The 16,572-nt window shown below is 46.1% G+C and overlaps 1 protein-coding gene across 4 annotated transcripts in view; it reads left to right on the top strand.

Moving 5' to 3' along the window:
• Nucleotides 1-16,572, top strand: part of ANK1 (ankyrin 1) — a 228,175-nt gene that overhangs the window by 52,965 nt on the left and 158,638 nt on the right. Inside the window, exon 1 of one of the 4 annotated variants that reach the window (XM_060251580.1) lies at nucleotides 11,951-12,084. The exons of the other annotated variants lie outside the window; for them this stretch is intronic. Coding sequence (XP_060107563.1) covers nucleotides 12,058-12,084 — 27 coding nt within the window. The 5' untranslated portion in view covers nucleotides 11,951-12,057. Of the gene's footprint in view, nucleotides 1-11,950; nucleotides 12,085-16,572 lie in introns of those variants that run through there. 4 annotated transcript variants of the gene reach the window in all.

Below are 16,572 nucleotides of genomic sequence, written 5' to 3'. Positions count from 1 at the left end.
CACTTTTCAAGTGCCAAAACAGCTACTTGAAAAGGTGTGGGGAGAAGAAACAAGAGCAGCTGGTCCCACTGCATGGTAGGCCCAATCGGATTGAGCCCTTGTGGCATTTTAAAATTGCCAATGTCAGGCTTTAAAATGGATCCAGGTGGGCAACCGTGTTGGTCTGAGGCAAGAGAACAAAGTTTGAGTACAGTGGCACCTTTAGGACCCCCCCAAAAGTTTATATTTTAGTCAGTTGGGTGTAGGGGTTAAGTGTGCAGACTCTAATCTGGGAGAGGCGGGTTTGATTCCCACTCTTTCATATGCAGCTGCTAGGTGACTTTGGATCAGTCACAGGTTCTCTCAGAGCTGTTTTCTCAATAGCAGTTCTGGAAAGAGCACTCCCCGCCCCACCTACCTCACAGGGTGTCTGTTGTTGAGAGGGGAAGGAGATTGTATGCCACTCTGAGACTTCAAGTGAAAGGCAGGGTATAAATCCAATCTCTTCTTTTTCTACCTTGAACAAAACTTTGCTGGTCTTAATGGTGCCACTGGACTCAGGCTTTAAAATGGTGGCAGTGTCTGGTCTGGCTCAGAGTGGGGATCTAAACTCGGGTCTCCCAGATCCCAATCCAGTCTTCTAACAGCCATGCCATGTGGAGTCTCTGTTGGATTCCAGCTCTGTTCTTTTTACTCTATTCTTCCCTATAAAAAACTTTTGAAAAATTGTATTTGTGCCACTGGACTAATCCACCTGAAGCAGGGAGTGTCATAATGGTACCCCAAATCTGTCACCAGGGCTGGCTGCCTCTCCTCAGCACCCTCTTCTCTTCCCAGGAGTGCTGCAAGCAGCCTGGCTAGCCTTTCTGGGCAAGGCACTGGGCTCTGTTCCTTTGCAAAGTCTCCTCCGCCCCTTCAACTTCCGCACGGAAGGGAAACACAATCCCTCCCTCCCTCCTTCCCTCCCTCCTCCTCTCTCTGGTTACAAGCTGGATCAATGGATCCAAGCAGGATTGATTGCAGCAGGGGTCAATTAACTGTGGGCAGAGATGAGGGCCTTGGCATGTCCCTCAGACTGGCAGCTGCCCAAATGAAAGCAGAATCTTGCACAGTAAGCAGTAATTAAGAAGTGATTTGACCTTGGGCCATACTGCTGGGCATGGCCCCAAGCACCTCCTTCTGTTCTTGGAACTGGCATTCTTTGGTGGCGAGGCAGGTGACAAGCAACCCAGAGGCCTTGCCAGGAGTTTGGAAGTCCTGGTGAGGGAATTCTGAAGAGGGTGTTGGGGTATGGCTGGCTGTCTGCCCACACTCTGCAGCCCTTGTTCCTTCTGGGAGTTCCACTGAATCATATGCTGCTGAATCATGGGCAGGAAGCTGGGCAGATGCAGGCCCAGCATGTCAGGGAAGCCAGGTGTTGGTGGGTGGGTAAAGAAGACTCAGGCTGGGCAGGGCTATAGCCAGGATTTCAAATTTGGTGGGGCCAAAGGCAGGATTTTTTTGTTTAGGGGGGCCAGGGGGCTGGGCTCTCAGTGTCAACTCTCAAAATATCCTGTGAATGCCCCTAAAAAAACAACAAATGCCATATTATCCCTTTTATTATCACAAATTTATGCACAAGCTTTCATCTCCCCCTGAACTTTTTATCAGGCTGGATGGTAAGAGGAGGAGGAAAAAGAAAGGCCTCTTGAACAGAGTGGTGGTGAGCAACAAAGGACTAGTTGGCGGGGCCAGAAAGGTTACATGGTGGTTTGATTGGTGGGGCCCTGACCCCTGGGGCTCCATTGTAGTTACGGGCGTGAGGTTGGGTTAGATTTCACATGTGAAAAGCAAGCAAACAGGTACCAAGTGGAGCCAGTGCAGGCTCAAGCCTGGACCAGCCAGAATAAGGCTGCCCTTTGCTCCTACTGGAGAATAAAAGAGCAAGTTTTGAGGCACTGTTGCAGTGGGTGTCTGGCCTGCCTTGATGGGGATGTAGGGTTGTCAATCCCCAGCTGGGAGCAGGGGATCCCCTGGCTTGAAGGCCCTCTCTTTCCCACTTCTTCAGGGTTATCAAAAAGCAGGGCAGAGGATGAAATGTCTGCTGAGTACTCCATTATACCCTGTGGAGATTGGTTCCCATAGGGTATAATGGTGAATCAATCCATGGATATCTTGTGCTCTAAGGGGGCTGTTTTATGAGGTAGAGGCACCACATTTTCAGCATAGTATCTGGTGCCTTGCCTCAAAACACACCCCAAGTTTCAAAAAGATTGGACCAGGGGGTCCAGTTCTATGAACCTCAAAAGAACGTGCCCCCTCATCTGTTATTTCCAACGAAGGGAAGGCATTTTAGAGGAATGTGGTCCCTTTAACTGTGATGGCCAGAGCTCCCTTCGGAGTTCAGTCATCCTTGCCACACCCTTACTCCTGGCTCCACCCCCAAAGTCTTTTGGCTCCACAGATATTTCCTAAGTTTTCTGGAAACCCTCTGGGGATGCCATCTCAGGCGCTGTGTCTGTGTATACACAGAAACACTTAGCAGCTCCTGCACACACCTGTCTTTCCCCTCCTAAGAGTAGAATAGAATATCCAGGACTCAGTTTGGCAGTACCAGAGGTGCATGATGCCTGAGACTCTTCATAGCATTTCATACATTTCTAAAAGGAGACTTGCATGCTGGATTTTGAATTGCTCTCTGCAGGATCCTCCTGTAAGAATGAAGTCTCTGCTTTGGCTGGCTGGTTTTCCAGTCCTTCTGAGCCTCCACACCTTTGTGCTACTTATCTCCCAGGTCCTAGAGCTCTGGGTGTCCCTGTTTGTTAAGCTGGCTGCCCTGTTTAATCCCTCCAAGCACCTGCCCCAGTCCCTTGACCATCCTCTGAGCTGGGCTTGCCAGGAGCACCAGCCTTTGTGTCCTTGGTTGACAGCCACGGACAGGAGTGCAGCCAGCAGCTTCTGCTGTGTGCCATCTGACAGAGAGAAGAACTGGCAGCAGGAGAGGGCTTCTGTGTTTTTGGATACTGTATCTGGGCTCCTCCCCGGGGCTTTCCCCATGGACGAGGAGGGGGAATGCCGCCAGATTATTTTAAGCAGAGCACGGGGCAGCAGAGGCAGCAGATGCTCCTGGGAATGGGTGCTCTGGGCCCCACAGTGTGGCTTGTAGCTTGATGTGGCCCAATGGGTTTGAAAAGGTCTGGAGTGGGTAACTGCTGAGGTTGCAGACCTCCAGGTAGAGCCTGGAGGTCTCAAAATTAGAGTTTGATCTCCAGACAACAGAGATTGCTCTCCATAGAGAAAAGGGCTGCTTTGAAAGGTGGCTTCTGTGGTATTATACCCCTCTGACGTCTCCCCCCTCCCCAAATCCACCCCTCCGCAGGCTCCACCCCCCCCCCAAATCTCTAGGTATTTCCCAATCCAGATTTGGCAGCCCTACCCTCAAGGTGGAGGGGGGGAGAGAAAAGAGCCTTGGCAGTAAGTTTGCCAACCTCCAGGTAGGGCCTGGAGAGCTTCCAGAAGTACAGCTGATTGCCAGATTACAGAAATCAGTTCCCCTGGAAAGAAAAGGGTAAGTGGATTCTATGGCATTATTTTTAACCTGCTCAGGGGGTCCCTGTGCTCCCCAAATGCCAGTCTCTCCTCAAGCTCCAGCCCAAAGTCTCCAGGACTTTCCCAACCCAGAGTTGGCAGCTGTACTTGGCAGGGAGGGTTGGTGATGGAAAGCAGCCCAGCACATCTCTGCAAACCATGATAAGGTATGATTGATCATCACACTGTCTCTGTGGTCTATGGTAAAAACAGTGTGGTGAGGTTTTAAGTGGCCACCAGGTGGTGCCTTGCCATCTAAAACTCCTGTAAACTGAAGTGGATTGAATGGGCGAGGGCATCTCTGACCTCATGAGCTGCAGTTCTGTTGATATCATTGCTGATTCTTAAACCTGATGTTGTGTATACTCTTCTCTCTGCTAAAAAGCACTCATCGACTTGAATGGATTTAGAGCTGAGTAACTCTGTTTAGGGTTGCCTGTAAATCATGCAAGCTTTTGGATCTTTGTTACTAACCATAACTTATTCTGGTATCCGAAGAAGTGTTAATGCATATAAAAACTTATACCCAGAATAAAACTTTGTTGGTTTTAAAGGTGCCACTAGACCCAAACTTTGTTATTCTCCTTCTGTGAATCATGAAACCCCCATGGTACATGGAAACCTTGTTCATGCCACCTTCCCAGCTTTTTTTTGTTAATAAAAAAGTAAATTTCTAATATTTAAAGATATAAGGACAGTCTAAGCCAAAGGCCTAGTTTTCAAAAACAGCAGATGAGTTTGTGCAGCTGTTCTGTTACAGACTGCATGTACTGACACTCATGAAGGAATGCTCCACTTCACAATATTGGGGAGGAACCCCACATGTTAAAATAAAATAAACAGGTATATCAGACAGAAGTCTAGCCATGCACATAGAAAACAAGAAAGAAGTTTTCTTTAGTTATTTCCCAACCCAGAGTTGGCAGCCCTACCTTCAAAGGGGGGGAAAGTGGAATGAGAAGTGCCTTGTCAGTAAGTTTGCCAATCTCCTTGATATGCAGGATTTCTGGGCACAGTAATTTTTTTTTAATATACGCAGGGCCTTTTTTGTAGAAAAAGCCCAGCAGGAACTCATTTTCATATTAGGCCTCACCCCCTAACATCACCATTGTTTAGCATAGGGCTTTTTTGTAGAAAAAGCCTAGCAGAAGCTCATTTGCACAGGCCACGCCACCTGAAGCCAAGCGAGCCGGAACTGCGTTCCTGTGCATTCCTGCTCAAAAAAAGCCCTGAATGTACGGAGGGGCTCAACCCCCATATGCAGCCTGTTGTGGAACAACTCAGGCACTGATTTACAATGATACAACTGATTTACAACTGTTTGTGAGAACTAGGCTTTAAAGTTGGGTTGCTGGTCATAGCTGGAAACCTGGCAGGATCACTTTAGGGGCAAGGGCAATTTCTTTGGTGCTGTATTTACATACAGGGTCACTTCCAGCACAAAATGTGAAGTGTCATCATTGTGTTAGGATGACTCTCTAGGATTGACCCTAAACTCTATGATCGAACAAAGAGTTTTGGGTGAATCCTAGACTGTCACGCTGATGCCATTTCCAGTTTCCCAAGTGATGTTGTGCATTGGTGTGATTCCAAAGAGCCACTCCAATTTCCCCCCCATTGACATGTCAATGCTGGTAGGGAATGGGGGTTCTAGCTCTTCCCCCCTCAGCCTTAAGCATAGAATTAAGAATGAATAAATACTACTATCTGCAATCTGAGGACTAGAAATTTGGTTTTTAATGACTGCTGAGATTTTTGAAAGATGAATTCTGCTCCCGATATGGCATTCCATACACCTCTGCCTTTGCACAGAACTTGAGATTTTGCATAGCTCTGCAAATACTTCTGCTCACAGTAGGGTTGCTTAGAATTGGGAAAGACCTGGAGATTTTGCATAGCTCTGCAAATACTTCTGCTCACAGTAGGGTTGCCAGCTTCTGATTGGAAAAGACCTGGAGATTTTGGGGGTGGATCTTGAGGAAGGTGGGGTTTGGGTAGGGGAGGTACTTCAGTGGGGTATAATGCCATATTTACCTTCCAAAGCAGCCATTTTCTCCAGGTGAACTGATTTCTGCCATCTGGGGGTAAGTTGTAATAGCAGAAGATCTCCAGCCACCATCTGGAGGTTGGCAACCCTAGCTTCACATGTTCCCAGCAGTCTTTGGGCCAGAGAATCTCAGTAACAGTTTGCAAGCCTCCATTTATGGAGCTGGCAGACCTGCATCTTAAAACTAAAAATGCATTCTGCTGATTCTTATGATGCTTGCGCAGTGGTTTATGCCGTTTATTTCTGGACTTTTATTTTTTCCCCTCAAAATTTTTGCCATGACTAAATGGTGCTTCTGTTGTGGCACCAGAATACAATCAGATGTCACTCTACTTGTCCCTCACCCCTCCTCTCCCAGTAATATTAAGCCATCTCTTCACTTTTGGCACAGGGGTGCATCTGCAAAAGAGAAATAGCTAACCAGGTGATTGACAGGCCATGAACTCCCCTCTTCAACTCTGAGAAGCTAAAAAAGATAAGGGAAAAGAAGTGAGATGTAACTGAGAAATCAATGGGAGAGTATTCTGGGAAGAATGTGATTAAAACAGAGTAGTAATTGTTAGATAGGTACATAAATCTCCTCAGGGTTCAGAGGCCTCTGCCTTCTGCAAATAGCTAACAAAAACCATGAGTTATCTAGGTATTAAATACTTCAGGTTGACTTGGCTGCCCTTGTGCATGAGAGCCAAAGGAAATGTTCCACATGAGATGCAGGGGAAGGAACAGTCCCCAGTTTATGTTTGATTGGGAAGCAGCCTCAGAGGCTGCAACTGGGAGTGAACAAGGTTACTTAAGCTTTGTTGTTGTTGTTCAGTCGCACAGTCGAGTCCAACTCTTTGCAACCCCATGGACAAAGCCACGCCAGGCCCTCCTGTCTTCTACCATCCTCCGAAGTCTGCTCAAATTCGTGTTTGTTACATCAGTAACACTGTCCAGCCATCTCATCTTTTGCCGTCCCCTTCTTCTTTTGCCTTCTGTCTTTCCTAGCATCAGGATCTTCTCCAGGGAGTGCTCCCTTCTCATTTGGTGGCCAAAGTATTTGAGCTCCAGCTTCAGCATCTGACGTTCCAGTGAACAGTTTGGGTTGGTTTCCCTTAGGACTGATTGATTTGATCTTCTTGCAGTCCAAGGGACTCTCCAGCACACATCTCAAAAGCATCTATTCTTCTGCGCTCGGCCTTCCTTATGGTCCAGCTCTCACAGTCATACATTACTACTGGGAATACCATCGCTTTAACTATACAGACTTTTGTTGGCAGGGTGATGTCTCTACTTTTTATTATACTGCCCAGGTTTGCCATAGCTGTCCTCCCAAGCAGCAAACATCTTTTAATTTCATGGCTACAGTCACCATCTGCAGTGATCTTTGATCCCAGAAATGTGAAGTCTGTCACTACTTCCATGTCTTCCCCTTCTATTTGCCAAGGTTTGATGGGGCCAGATGCCATGATCTTAGTTTTTTTGATGTTGAGTTTCAAGCCTACTTTTGTGCTCTCCTCTTTCACCCTCAACAAGAGGTTCTTTAGGTCCTATTCACTTTCTGCCATTAAAGTAGTGTCATCTGCATACCTGAGGTTGTTGATGTTTTTCCCGGCAATATTAATTCTGGCTTGTGCTTCTTCCAGGCCAGCATTCCGCATGATGTACTCTGCATATAAATTAAATAAGCAGGGTGACAATATACATCCTTGTCGGACTCCTTTTCCTATTCTAAACCAATCAGTTGTTCCATATCCCGTTCTGACAGTTGCTTCTTGACCCTTATACAGGTTTTTCAGGAGACATGTGAGGTGGTCTGGTATTCCCATCTCTTTAAGGACTTGCCACAGTTTGTTGTGATCCACACAATCAAAGGCTTTAGCATAGTCAATGAAGCAGAAATAGACTTTTTCTGATACTCCCGTGCTTTCTCCATAATCCATCAAATGTTGGCAATTTGATCTCTAGTTCCTCTACCTCTCCGAAACTCAGCTTGAATTTCTGGTAGTTATCAATCTACATACTGCTGAAGCCTAGCTTGTAGGATCTTTAACATGACCTTGCTAGCATGTGAAATGAGTGCAATGGTGCGATAGTTTGAACATTCCTTGGTATTACCCTTCTTTGGGATTGGAATATAAACCAATCTTTTCCAATCTTGTGGCCACTGTTGTGTTTTCCAAATTTGTTGACATAATGTGTGCATCACTTTAACAGCATCATCTTTTAGGACTTTGAATAGCTCAACTGGGATACCATCATCTCCGCTCACTTTGTTGTTAGTAATGCTTTCTAAAGCCCATTTGACTTCACTCTCCAGGATGTTTGGCTCAAGGTCATTGATTTCACTGTCATGGTTGTCTGGGACATTGAGATCCTTCTTGTATAATTCTTCTGTGTATTCTTGGCACCTCTTCCTGATCTCTTCTGCTTCTGTTAGGTCCCTACCATTTTTGTCCTTTATCATGGCCATCTTTGCATGAAACATTCCCTTGATTTCTCCAATTTTCTTGAATAGATCTCTTGTCCTTCCCATTCTATTATTTTCCTCCATTGTTTTGCATTGTTCCTTCAGGAAGGCCTCCTTATCTCTCCATGCTGTTCTCTGGAAATCTACATTCAGCTGGGTGAATCTTTCTTTTTCACCTTTGCCTTTCGCTTTTCTTCTTTCCTTAGCTATTAGTAAAGCCTCATCAGAAAGCCACTTTGCTTTCTTGCATTTCTTTGGGATGGTGCTGATTGCTGCCTTCTGTACAATGTCACAAACCTCCGTCCATAGTTCTTCAGGCACTCTTGTCTATCAACTCTAGTTCCTTAAACCTATTCTTCACCTCCACTGTATATTCATAAGGGATGAATGTCCTAATGGCTTCCCCTGAATGTCCTAATGGCTTCCCCAGTTTTCTTCAGTTTAAGCCTGAATTTTGCAATGAGTAGCTCATGATCTGAGCCACAGTCAGCTCCAGGTCTTGTTTTTGCTGACTGTAAGGAGCTTCTCCATCTTTGACTGCAGAGTATATAATCAGTCTGATTTCTGTGTTGCCCATCAGGTGATGTCCATATGTAGAGTCGCCTTTTAGGTTGTTGGAAGAGGGTGTTCGCTATGACCAGCTTGTTCTCTTGACAAAACTCTATTAGCTTTTGCCCAGCTTCATTTTGTTCTCCAAGGCCAAACTTGTCAGTTGTTCTGGTCACCTTTTGACTTCCTACTTTGGCATTCCAGTCCCCTATGATGAGGAGGACATCTTTTTTTGGTGTTAATTCTAGAAGGTGTTGTAGATCTTCATCTACTTCAGCCTCTTCTGCGTCAGTGGTTGGGGCATAGACTTGGATTACTGTGATATTGAATGGTTTGCCTTAGATACAGACCGAGATCATTCTGTCATTTTTGAGATTGTATCCCATTACTGCCTTCCTCACTCTCTTGTTAACTATAAAGGCCACACCATTTCTTCTACGGGACTTTTGCCCACAATAATAGATGTAGTGATCCTCTGAGTTAAATTAACCCTTCCTATCCGTTTTAGTTCACTGATTCCCAAGATGTCGATGTTCAGTCTTGCCATGTCTTGTTTGACCACATCTAGCTTACCTTGATTCATAGATCTAACATTCCACGTTCTGATGCAGTATTTTTCTTTGCAGCATCAGACTGTTCTTTCACCATGCTTTTAAAAAAATCCATGTAGTTGTTTCCCTATTCACAGGAGAAGCGCTCCATACTTTTTTCTTGCACAGTGAAAAAAGGCAGGACAGGGGACTGATCTGAAACTGGTAGGAGAAAAAATTGCAGTCCCTCTCGCGTATTCCTCCATTCAAACTTCTGTGCCTTCGACAACAGGTGTTTTTCATTTTTTTTTTTTAAAGGGCACACTAGGCATGGCAATGGAGGAGATGTGTTTTTTCCCCCCACACATCTGAGTTGCTTACAAGTGAAGCAGGGGATGGAGCATTCAGCAGCAGAAACAGAGTGCAGGAAAGAGGTGTTGAACTCTCAGATTCTTCTATTAAAGCCGGGAATGAAGAAGGGTGCCCATTAAATATGTGAATGCAGCAGAAATATGAATGTTTGCATCTTGGCCCTTAACATGCCAGTTTTCATTTAGAATACAGTTTCGGCTCCTCGGGAAGAGATGCCTGGCCAGTTTCTGCACAAGATTTGGAACCTGGGGGAAGTAGTTACAAGACACACCTAGAGATACCCAGTTCTCCTGCTCCTAAAGAATGAATCAGAATTACATGATACACTTTCCCCTGATGTATCCCTGAGACCAGTCAACAGACATGAGCTACAAATTCTGTGACTCTCAGGTGCCTTGGGGACCCAACTTGGAACAAGACTGCAGCATGCAGAAAGACAGGGCTTATAGCTCACATGACATTTTCCTGATCTGAAACAGCCTTGATATTTGCCACACTGGAAAGCCTTATGGGTAGCCTGTCAGTACGTTACGTTTCCTCAGTGCAACTAATGGCAGCTCCCCAGAGATGTTGCAGGTTGGTAAAATGACTCAAGGGGAGTAACTGAAGCCCCCAAATCAAGACCACGCACACACCTGGAAGTTAAATTCCAAACACTCCCAAAACACATCTGTTGGCTGGACCTAAGAATGAAGAAGAAAAGAAGTGGAGGAGATTGGATTTATGCCCCTCTCTTCACATGGAGTCTCAGAATGGCTTACAATCTCCTTCCTTTCCTCTCCCCACAACAGACACCCTGTGAGGTAGGTGGGGCTGAGAGAGCTCTGAGAGAACTGCTCTGGAGAGAACAGCTCTGAGAGAACTGCGGCTGACCCAAGGGTCACCCTACTGGCTGCATGTGGAGGGGTGGGGAATCAAACCCAGTTGTCCAGATTCGAATCTGTGCATTTAACCACTATGCCAAACTGGTTGAGAAAAGTACATCATGCACCTGGGAAAAGTAGGTCATGTAGCTAGGCCCTCTTTCTGTGCAATCCCAAAAACACTTTCCTGGGAGTAAGATCCACTGAGATACCTTCAACAGGATTCTGATTAGACCTGTTTAGGATTGCACTGAATTGGCAAATTATGGTTTGCAGCCTGCCTAAAGCAGAAGCCATGATTTGTGTGCTCATAATTAACAAACCACAGCTATAGCAACAGCTGTTGCTGTAATTCCAGAGGCTGCTACACCACAGAAATGAGAATGCTGAGCAGACAGAAACACACCAGAAGCAACATGTATGAAATCCTGTTTTGACCCTTGTATGTTTGAAAACAGAAAAATGTAACATAGTTGGGTTCTAAACCTTGTTTTGACAAGGTTAAGTCAGCAAAAGGATATTACTAAAGTGGCTTTGAATATACTTTTGTGATCCCACTGTACTTGGTGCTAGGGTTGTCAGGTCTGGATTGGAAAAAACCTGGAGAGGGTGGGGTTTCAGGAGAGGAGTCCAGCCTTCAAAGCAGCTATTTTCTCCAGGGGAGCTGATCTCTGTCAGCTAGAGATCAGTTGTAAAAGTGGGAGGTCTCCAGGCCCCACCTGGAAGCTGGCAACCCTAGTTTGTACTTGCACATTACTGAATGTAACACAACTGCTTTACTTCAGTCAACTTCAGACTAACACAGAGACTGAAAGCAAGAAAAGAGAACAGTCTAAGAGGTAGAGTTTTCCTCCAACCCATAATCAGGTCCCAGTTAACTCTACTATTCATTTTACTACAGTACGATGAGGCGTGTCATGCACACTGTTCCTGCTTCTGTTCTCCATTTGTTCAGCTCAACATCTGCATAAGACCCTACCTGCATAGTTTTCTCTGCAGTTGGGAACCCTGGAAAAACTGCTGGCCAGATATTTTCCTTTTCTCTATGTTCAAAGTGATTCCTACATGATTCTAACAGCTTCACTGCATGATTAGCTGAGCATGGATTTGAGAGCTGTCATAGCCTAGCTGGCAAGTGCGTCCTGCAGACCTCATGGCAGCCAAAAAATTCGCTATAAATGAACCTGGGCAAGCCCCCTCCCACTCATCTTCAAACCACATCCTGCCTTCACCTGCAATATGGAGATTCTTGGACTACTTTGCAAGGCTGTTGTATATATTCCTGAGATAATCTCTGTGAAGTGTTTTGGATGCTGGAAATGAGCTGCGTCAGTCCTAAGTATGATTATCTGCTCCATTCCATTCTCAGTGTACCAATCTGGGTAGGTTCTGTGGAGCTGCGTACTTGTTTTTGAGCTGTGTGCCAAGATAAGGCCTTGCAGGCGAAGTGTCGTAAAGTCTGTCAGCTCAGGGGTATGTTTTCTGTAATCTCTGTCTTCCAGAAGGTCAGACTCTATCTGTGCAGCACATCTTGGGTGGCCCCCTCACTTAAGCGATAAGGAACAGAGTGAATTTCAGTCAGCCTGAACTTATATTAGTTTTTATGGGTGGAAAAGTTTTGCTACTACTTCAGTGCCCTGAGGGTGTGACTGGCGAGTGTTTGGGAAACCTACCTGGCTCTTTTGGGAGCAAACAGCTACAATGTCGGACCTCCTGTGTCAGAGGAAAGTGAGTATCTGGGGTGTTGGGCACTCTTTTTCTGAGGTCTCATTCTCCTGAGCCCTCACATGGATCTGATCTTGTCAGATCACTGAAGCTAAGCAAGGTCTGCCCTGGTTAGTACTTGGATGGGAGAGCACCAAGGAAGTCCAGAGTTGCTACACAGAGGCAGGCAATGGCAAACTCCATCTGTTCATCTCTTCCCTTGAAACCCTACGGGGCCATCATAAGGTGACTGCAAGTTGATGGCACTTTCCACCACCAGTTCTCCGGGGTGGGGTGAGGTGGTGACCTGCTGAGCAGCTCATCCCCTTGCTAAACTGTTTTGTCCAGAGTTGACGGAAGGGAAAAGAAAATGTATGAATGTTATAGGGCATGCTTTTCTCAATCCACTGCCCTTAAAAAAAAATCCCCTCCCTCTCTGCTTTGCTGCCCAGTCAGACGGGATCTGATCCAACTTGCACAGCTATTTTTGTATGCGATGGTGATGCTTCCCCCCCACCTCCCCAGGTGAGCAGAGAGCTGAGAGGCTTTTTCTAAGTTGCTCTGTCAAAAAAAAAAAAGGACTTTTTGTCACAAGTTCTGCCCTGTTCCTTCATGCAAGACATATCAAACTTACAGAATTTCTTGCTGCAAGGTGAGCTGTTAGCCTGAGATTAGGAAAATAGGAGTATTACACACAAAGACAGCTAAATGATGCCCTGGGACTTTGTTTTTAAATTAAGACATGCCACTTCATCATTCAGCTTCATGTTCAGCTTCTCTTCCCTCAAAGGGCTCCAGATTCATGTCTGCAATGCTAAATACACTTCAGGAGCCCTGTGATGGTTGGAAGCAGCTGGGGGAGAGTGATTTGAAGCAGGGAAGCAGCAGGCATAGAGAAGGTTAAGCACCTGAACACCCCTCCCCCTCAACACCTCGCCTTCACTTGATATCATTCAAAGCCAATGTGGCCTCCTTAAAAACTGCAACATGTACTTAGTTTCTTTAGCACTGAGGAGGCCCAGGCATTTAGCTTTCACTCAAAATATGGTTTCTAGTCTTTATGGGAAAAGACCTGGATTGTTTCCATAGAAGGCTTAGAGTGGAAGGGTGTTGGTGATTTGGAAACTGGAAAGTCCTTCTAATGTGAGTCCTTTATTTTTTTTTAATGTGCATTCTGAGCAGGCTTCAGATTTGGATGGTTCTCACATTCCATACTTTGTGCATGCTCTTGCCCACTGGCTTTCACTACTAGCTTTGAGAGATTTTCAGATGGCTAAGTGCTGCAGAAAGAAGTCTGAGGCTTATGCTCTCTTGAAGACACGTGGGTGTGCTTATTTAGTACATTTTAATTCAAGCTCAGGATGGTGTCTGTAATGTTCCCTCCCCTCAATATAGGCCCACTCTACTTAGCATGGATAGATCTTGACATATGAGCAGACTGTAAAATGACTGTGTGCCGTAAAGGCTCCTATCTGAATTCTATCTAAAATGTTGCCTTATTGTCATTTTATGTAAAATGTGGATCTGGCTCCATTTTTGGTAGGCTGTGTTTGACTGGCAAGGTTTCTTGAGCATAACAGAAAGCTCAGTGCTTGTGTGGCTCCCCTGTGTAGCCTTCTAGGTGTGCTGAACAGGCAGCCAATGGTTGCAGGAAAGATTCTTTCCTCTTTTTTATTCCTTTTGGGTGTTTGCATCCTACCCAGAGTTCTCTTGGGCTTAGATGGATTGCAGCAGACAGGTTTCTGCTCTGAGCCCTCTTCATCCAGAACATCTAGGCTGAGCAGGTGTGAGCTTGTCTTGCTTCTGTCAGGCTAAAGAAGACTGAGTGGGAACAGATTGCTAGAATTAATGCTCTCTGAGCAGATTTTCTCTTGGTCTCTGGAGGGAAATGGCTCCCCAAACGAGAGCAGCCTCCATCCCAGATATCCCAGTTCAAGGTGGGGAGCTTCTTCTGAGTCACTACCAGTGATGAATCTTTTTTGGTGTGTGTCTGAGAGAAAGCTGTCTTCAGGGCTGCCCTCAAGGTGTTTAGGTGCCTGCGGCAGAAAAGCCAAACAGCTCCTCTCTCATTGTTATTTAATGTGGGGCACAATCTGGCATGACTTTTATTGCTCCAGCATCACTGAAACAAATGATTAGTGCTCTTGTCCAGCTTCTGTTTGCAATGGAACTTGTGCCAGCCTGCATCCCATTGGACAGTGCTGCATGGCTCAGACTGGTCTTTCTCCTGTTCTGGTGCCCTTAATGGCATTCAAAATCTTCCTCCCATGTTAGCTGTCTCACCTTGCCTCTTGCATGAAGAAGATGACAACAACGACATTGGATTTATATTCTGCCCTCCACTCAAGAGTCTCAGAGCAGCTCACAATCTCCTTTATCTCCCTCCCCCACAGCAGACACCCTGTGAGGTAGGTGGGGCTGAGAGGAATCTCACAGCAGCTGCCCTTTCAAGGACAACCTCTGCCAGAGCTATGGCTGACCCAAGGCCATGCCAGCAGGTGCAAGTGGAGGAGTGGGGAATCAAACCTGGTTCTCCCAGATAAGAGTCCGCACACTTAACCACTACACCAAACTGAGCCACATCAGGCAAGTCATTCTCTCAGGACAGAGGCTGCTTTATTTCCCAGATACTCAATATTCTGCAGAAGCAAAGGAGAAACAAAGCATAAGAGCAGAGGCAAAGGGATGTGTGGCAGACTACCTTGGCAGGGCGGGGCAGGCCCTAGGGCCGAGTGACAACTCACCTGAGTGGAGCAGTGTAGGACCAAGGGAAGACACGGGCAGCAGCCTCAGCAAAAGGGCAGCCTTTGCAGACTGGCCCATGGAAGCTCAAAGGGTGTGGAAGCAGTGAACAGGTCTGGGTGGGGGAACAATGACTCTTTGGGCCCAGGGTTTTGAGGCAGGACAGACATCACACAGCAGGGGCCTTGGAAGCACCTTTTACAGGCTGCACCACTCTGGTAAGGTCTTTATGGGAAGGCCCAGAGCACCCAACCATCCCTGTATCTTCCTTTTAATAAAATCTTTTTAACTGCAACTAAGGAGATGTGAGGACCCAGGCAGTCAAACAACAACAACAGTTTATTTACAGTGAGTGATAAACAGTGCAGTGAATCTATAAACAGTAAAGGTTGGTGCCAAACAAAAAGAAACGCCCTACGGTGACTTGTTGAATGTTTGCTTTCCTAATGCCAAAACTCACCCCCTTGGGTAAAGAATCAGGAGTCCTGCTGCTTTCTCTCCTGCAGCCTTTCCCAGAGAGAACACCCTTCCTTTTCTGCCAGGCCTATTATGCTTTCCTCCTGGGTCCTACCCCTCTGGAGTAAGTTTTCCCTCCAAATCCTCTTTACCCAATCAGAGGGACAGAAGGAATCCTGGGAAATGTAGGCCCTCTAGCAACTCCTAGGCAGGCTTCTCCCTACTCTCGAGGCTGCACTAGGCCTCAGATCGTGACAACGGAACAGAGGGGAAGAGGGTAAAGCTTAACCCAAGGGCCAGGTGTGAAGCTGGAGCTATAAAAAGGGAGGAGGGGGAAATGGGAGAGGGCTGGCAGGAGAAGAAGATGGTAGAAATAGGAAGCAGGTTGTAGCGTAGTCGTGGCTCTTCTCCTGTCTAACAGAGTGAAACCCTGAGTTGGGTGAAGTGAACCACACTTCCAGGGGGTCTCTGGATTGATAAAGCAACCTACATAAGGAAACAATGACTGTTTCATGATCTCAAGGCCCAATGGATTCCAGGTATGATCTTCCTCTATCCCTGAAGGGCACTCCAGGATTAAACTGAACATGTTGCTGTGTGCTTTGGCAAATGGGAACAAATCTCATTCTGTTAGAATGAAAGTTATTGGCCAGTTACAGAGCAGAGTTTATAAGGCCATCAACTCTGTGGGCTACTCTGGATGCTACAAGTTGTAGCTGTTTGTCTTTTAGTCATAGTTCTGTGTTTGGTTTCATCTTGCCAGAGTGGATAAAAGCTCCAATGAAGGGGTTTCTTCAAGGATTGAAAGTTAGGCTACTACAAGGAGAAACAAGCTGCTGATTCACGTTCCCAAGTCTTCATATCTTCTATGTGAACATCATGGGTACCACTATGATCACAAATGCATTGGAAGTTCTTTAGCACTCACAGGCCAGTTTGGCTCAGAAGTGCAATAAACCTGGAGAAGGCGGTGGGGCGTGTCTTAAGCCTCCTGCCAAACTTAAATCGCCTCAGAACCTGCTGTTTTCTCTGGCAGGGAAACCTGCATGTACAAATGAGTTACATGGAAGTTTCCCCAACCTGGCAAATAGCTCTGCTGGGCGATTTCAGGTCAGGAGGAAAGCCTTAAGCCTCCTCTCCAATGTGCCAGGGTCCCAGTCCAAATTGGGACCCCTCACACTTTGAAATGACTTTCCAAGCACAAAACTCTCAGATCACATATGTTGATTTGACACATGAAAGCAGCAAGGAAGTTGTAATGTGTGACTCAGCCCTTCTTATAAAGTCAGAGCTAACAGGTTGTTGAACTGTAGT

This window comes from Heteronotia binoei, chromosome 12 (genome assembly GCF_032191835.1).
Source record: "Heteronotia binoei isolate CCM8104 ecotype False Entrance Well chromosome 12, APGP_CSIRO_Hbin_v1, whole genome shotgun sequence".
Taxonomy (NCBI): Eukaryota; Metazoa; Chordata; class Lepidosauria; order Squamata; family Gekkonidae; genus Heteronotia; species Heteronotia binoei.
Note: the sequence above shows the minus strand (reverse complement) of the source record. Positions and strands in the feature narration are given on the sequence as shown.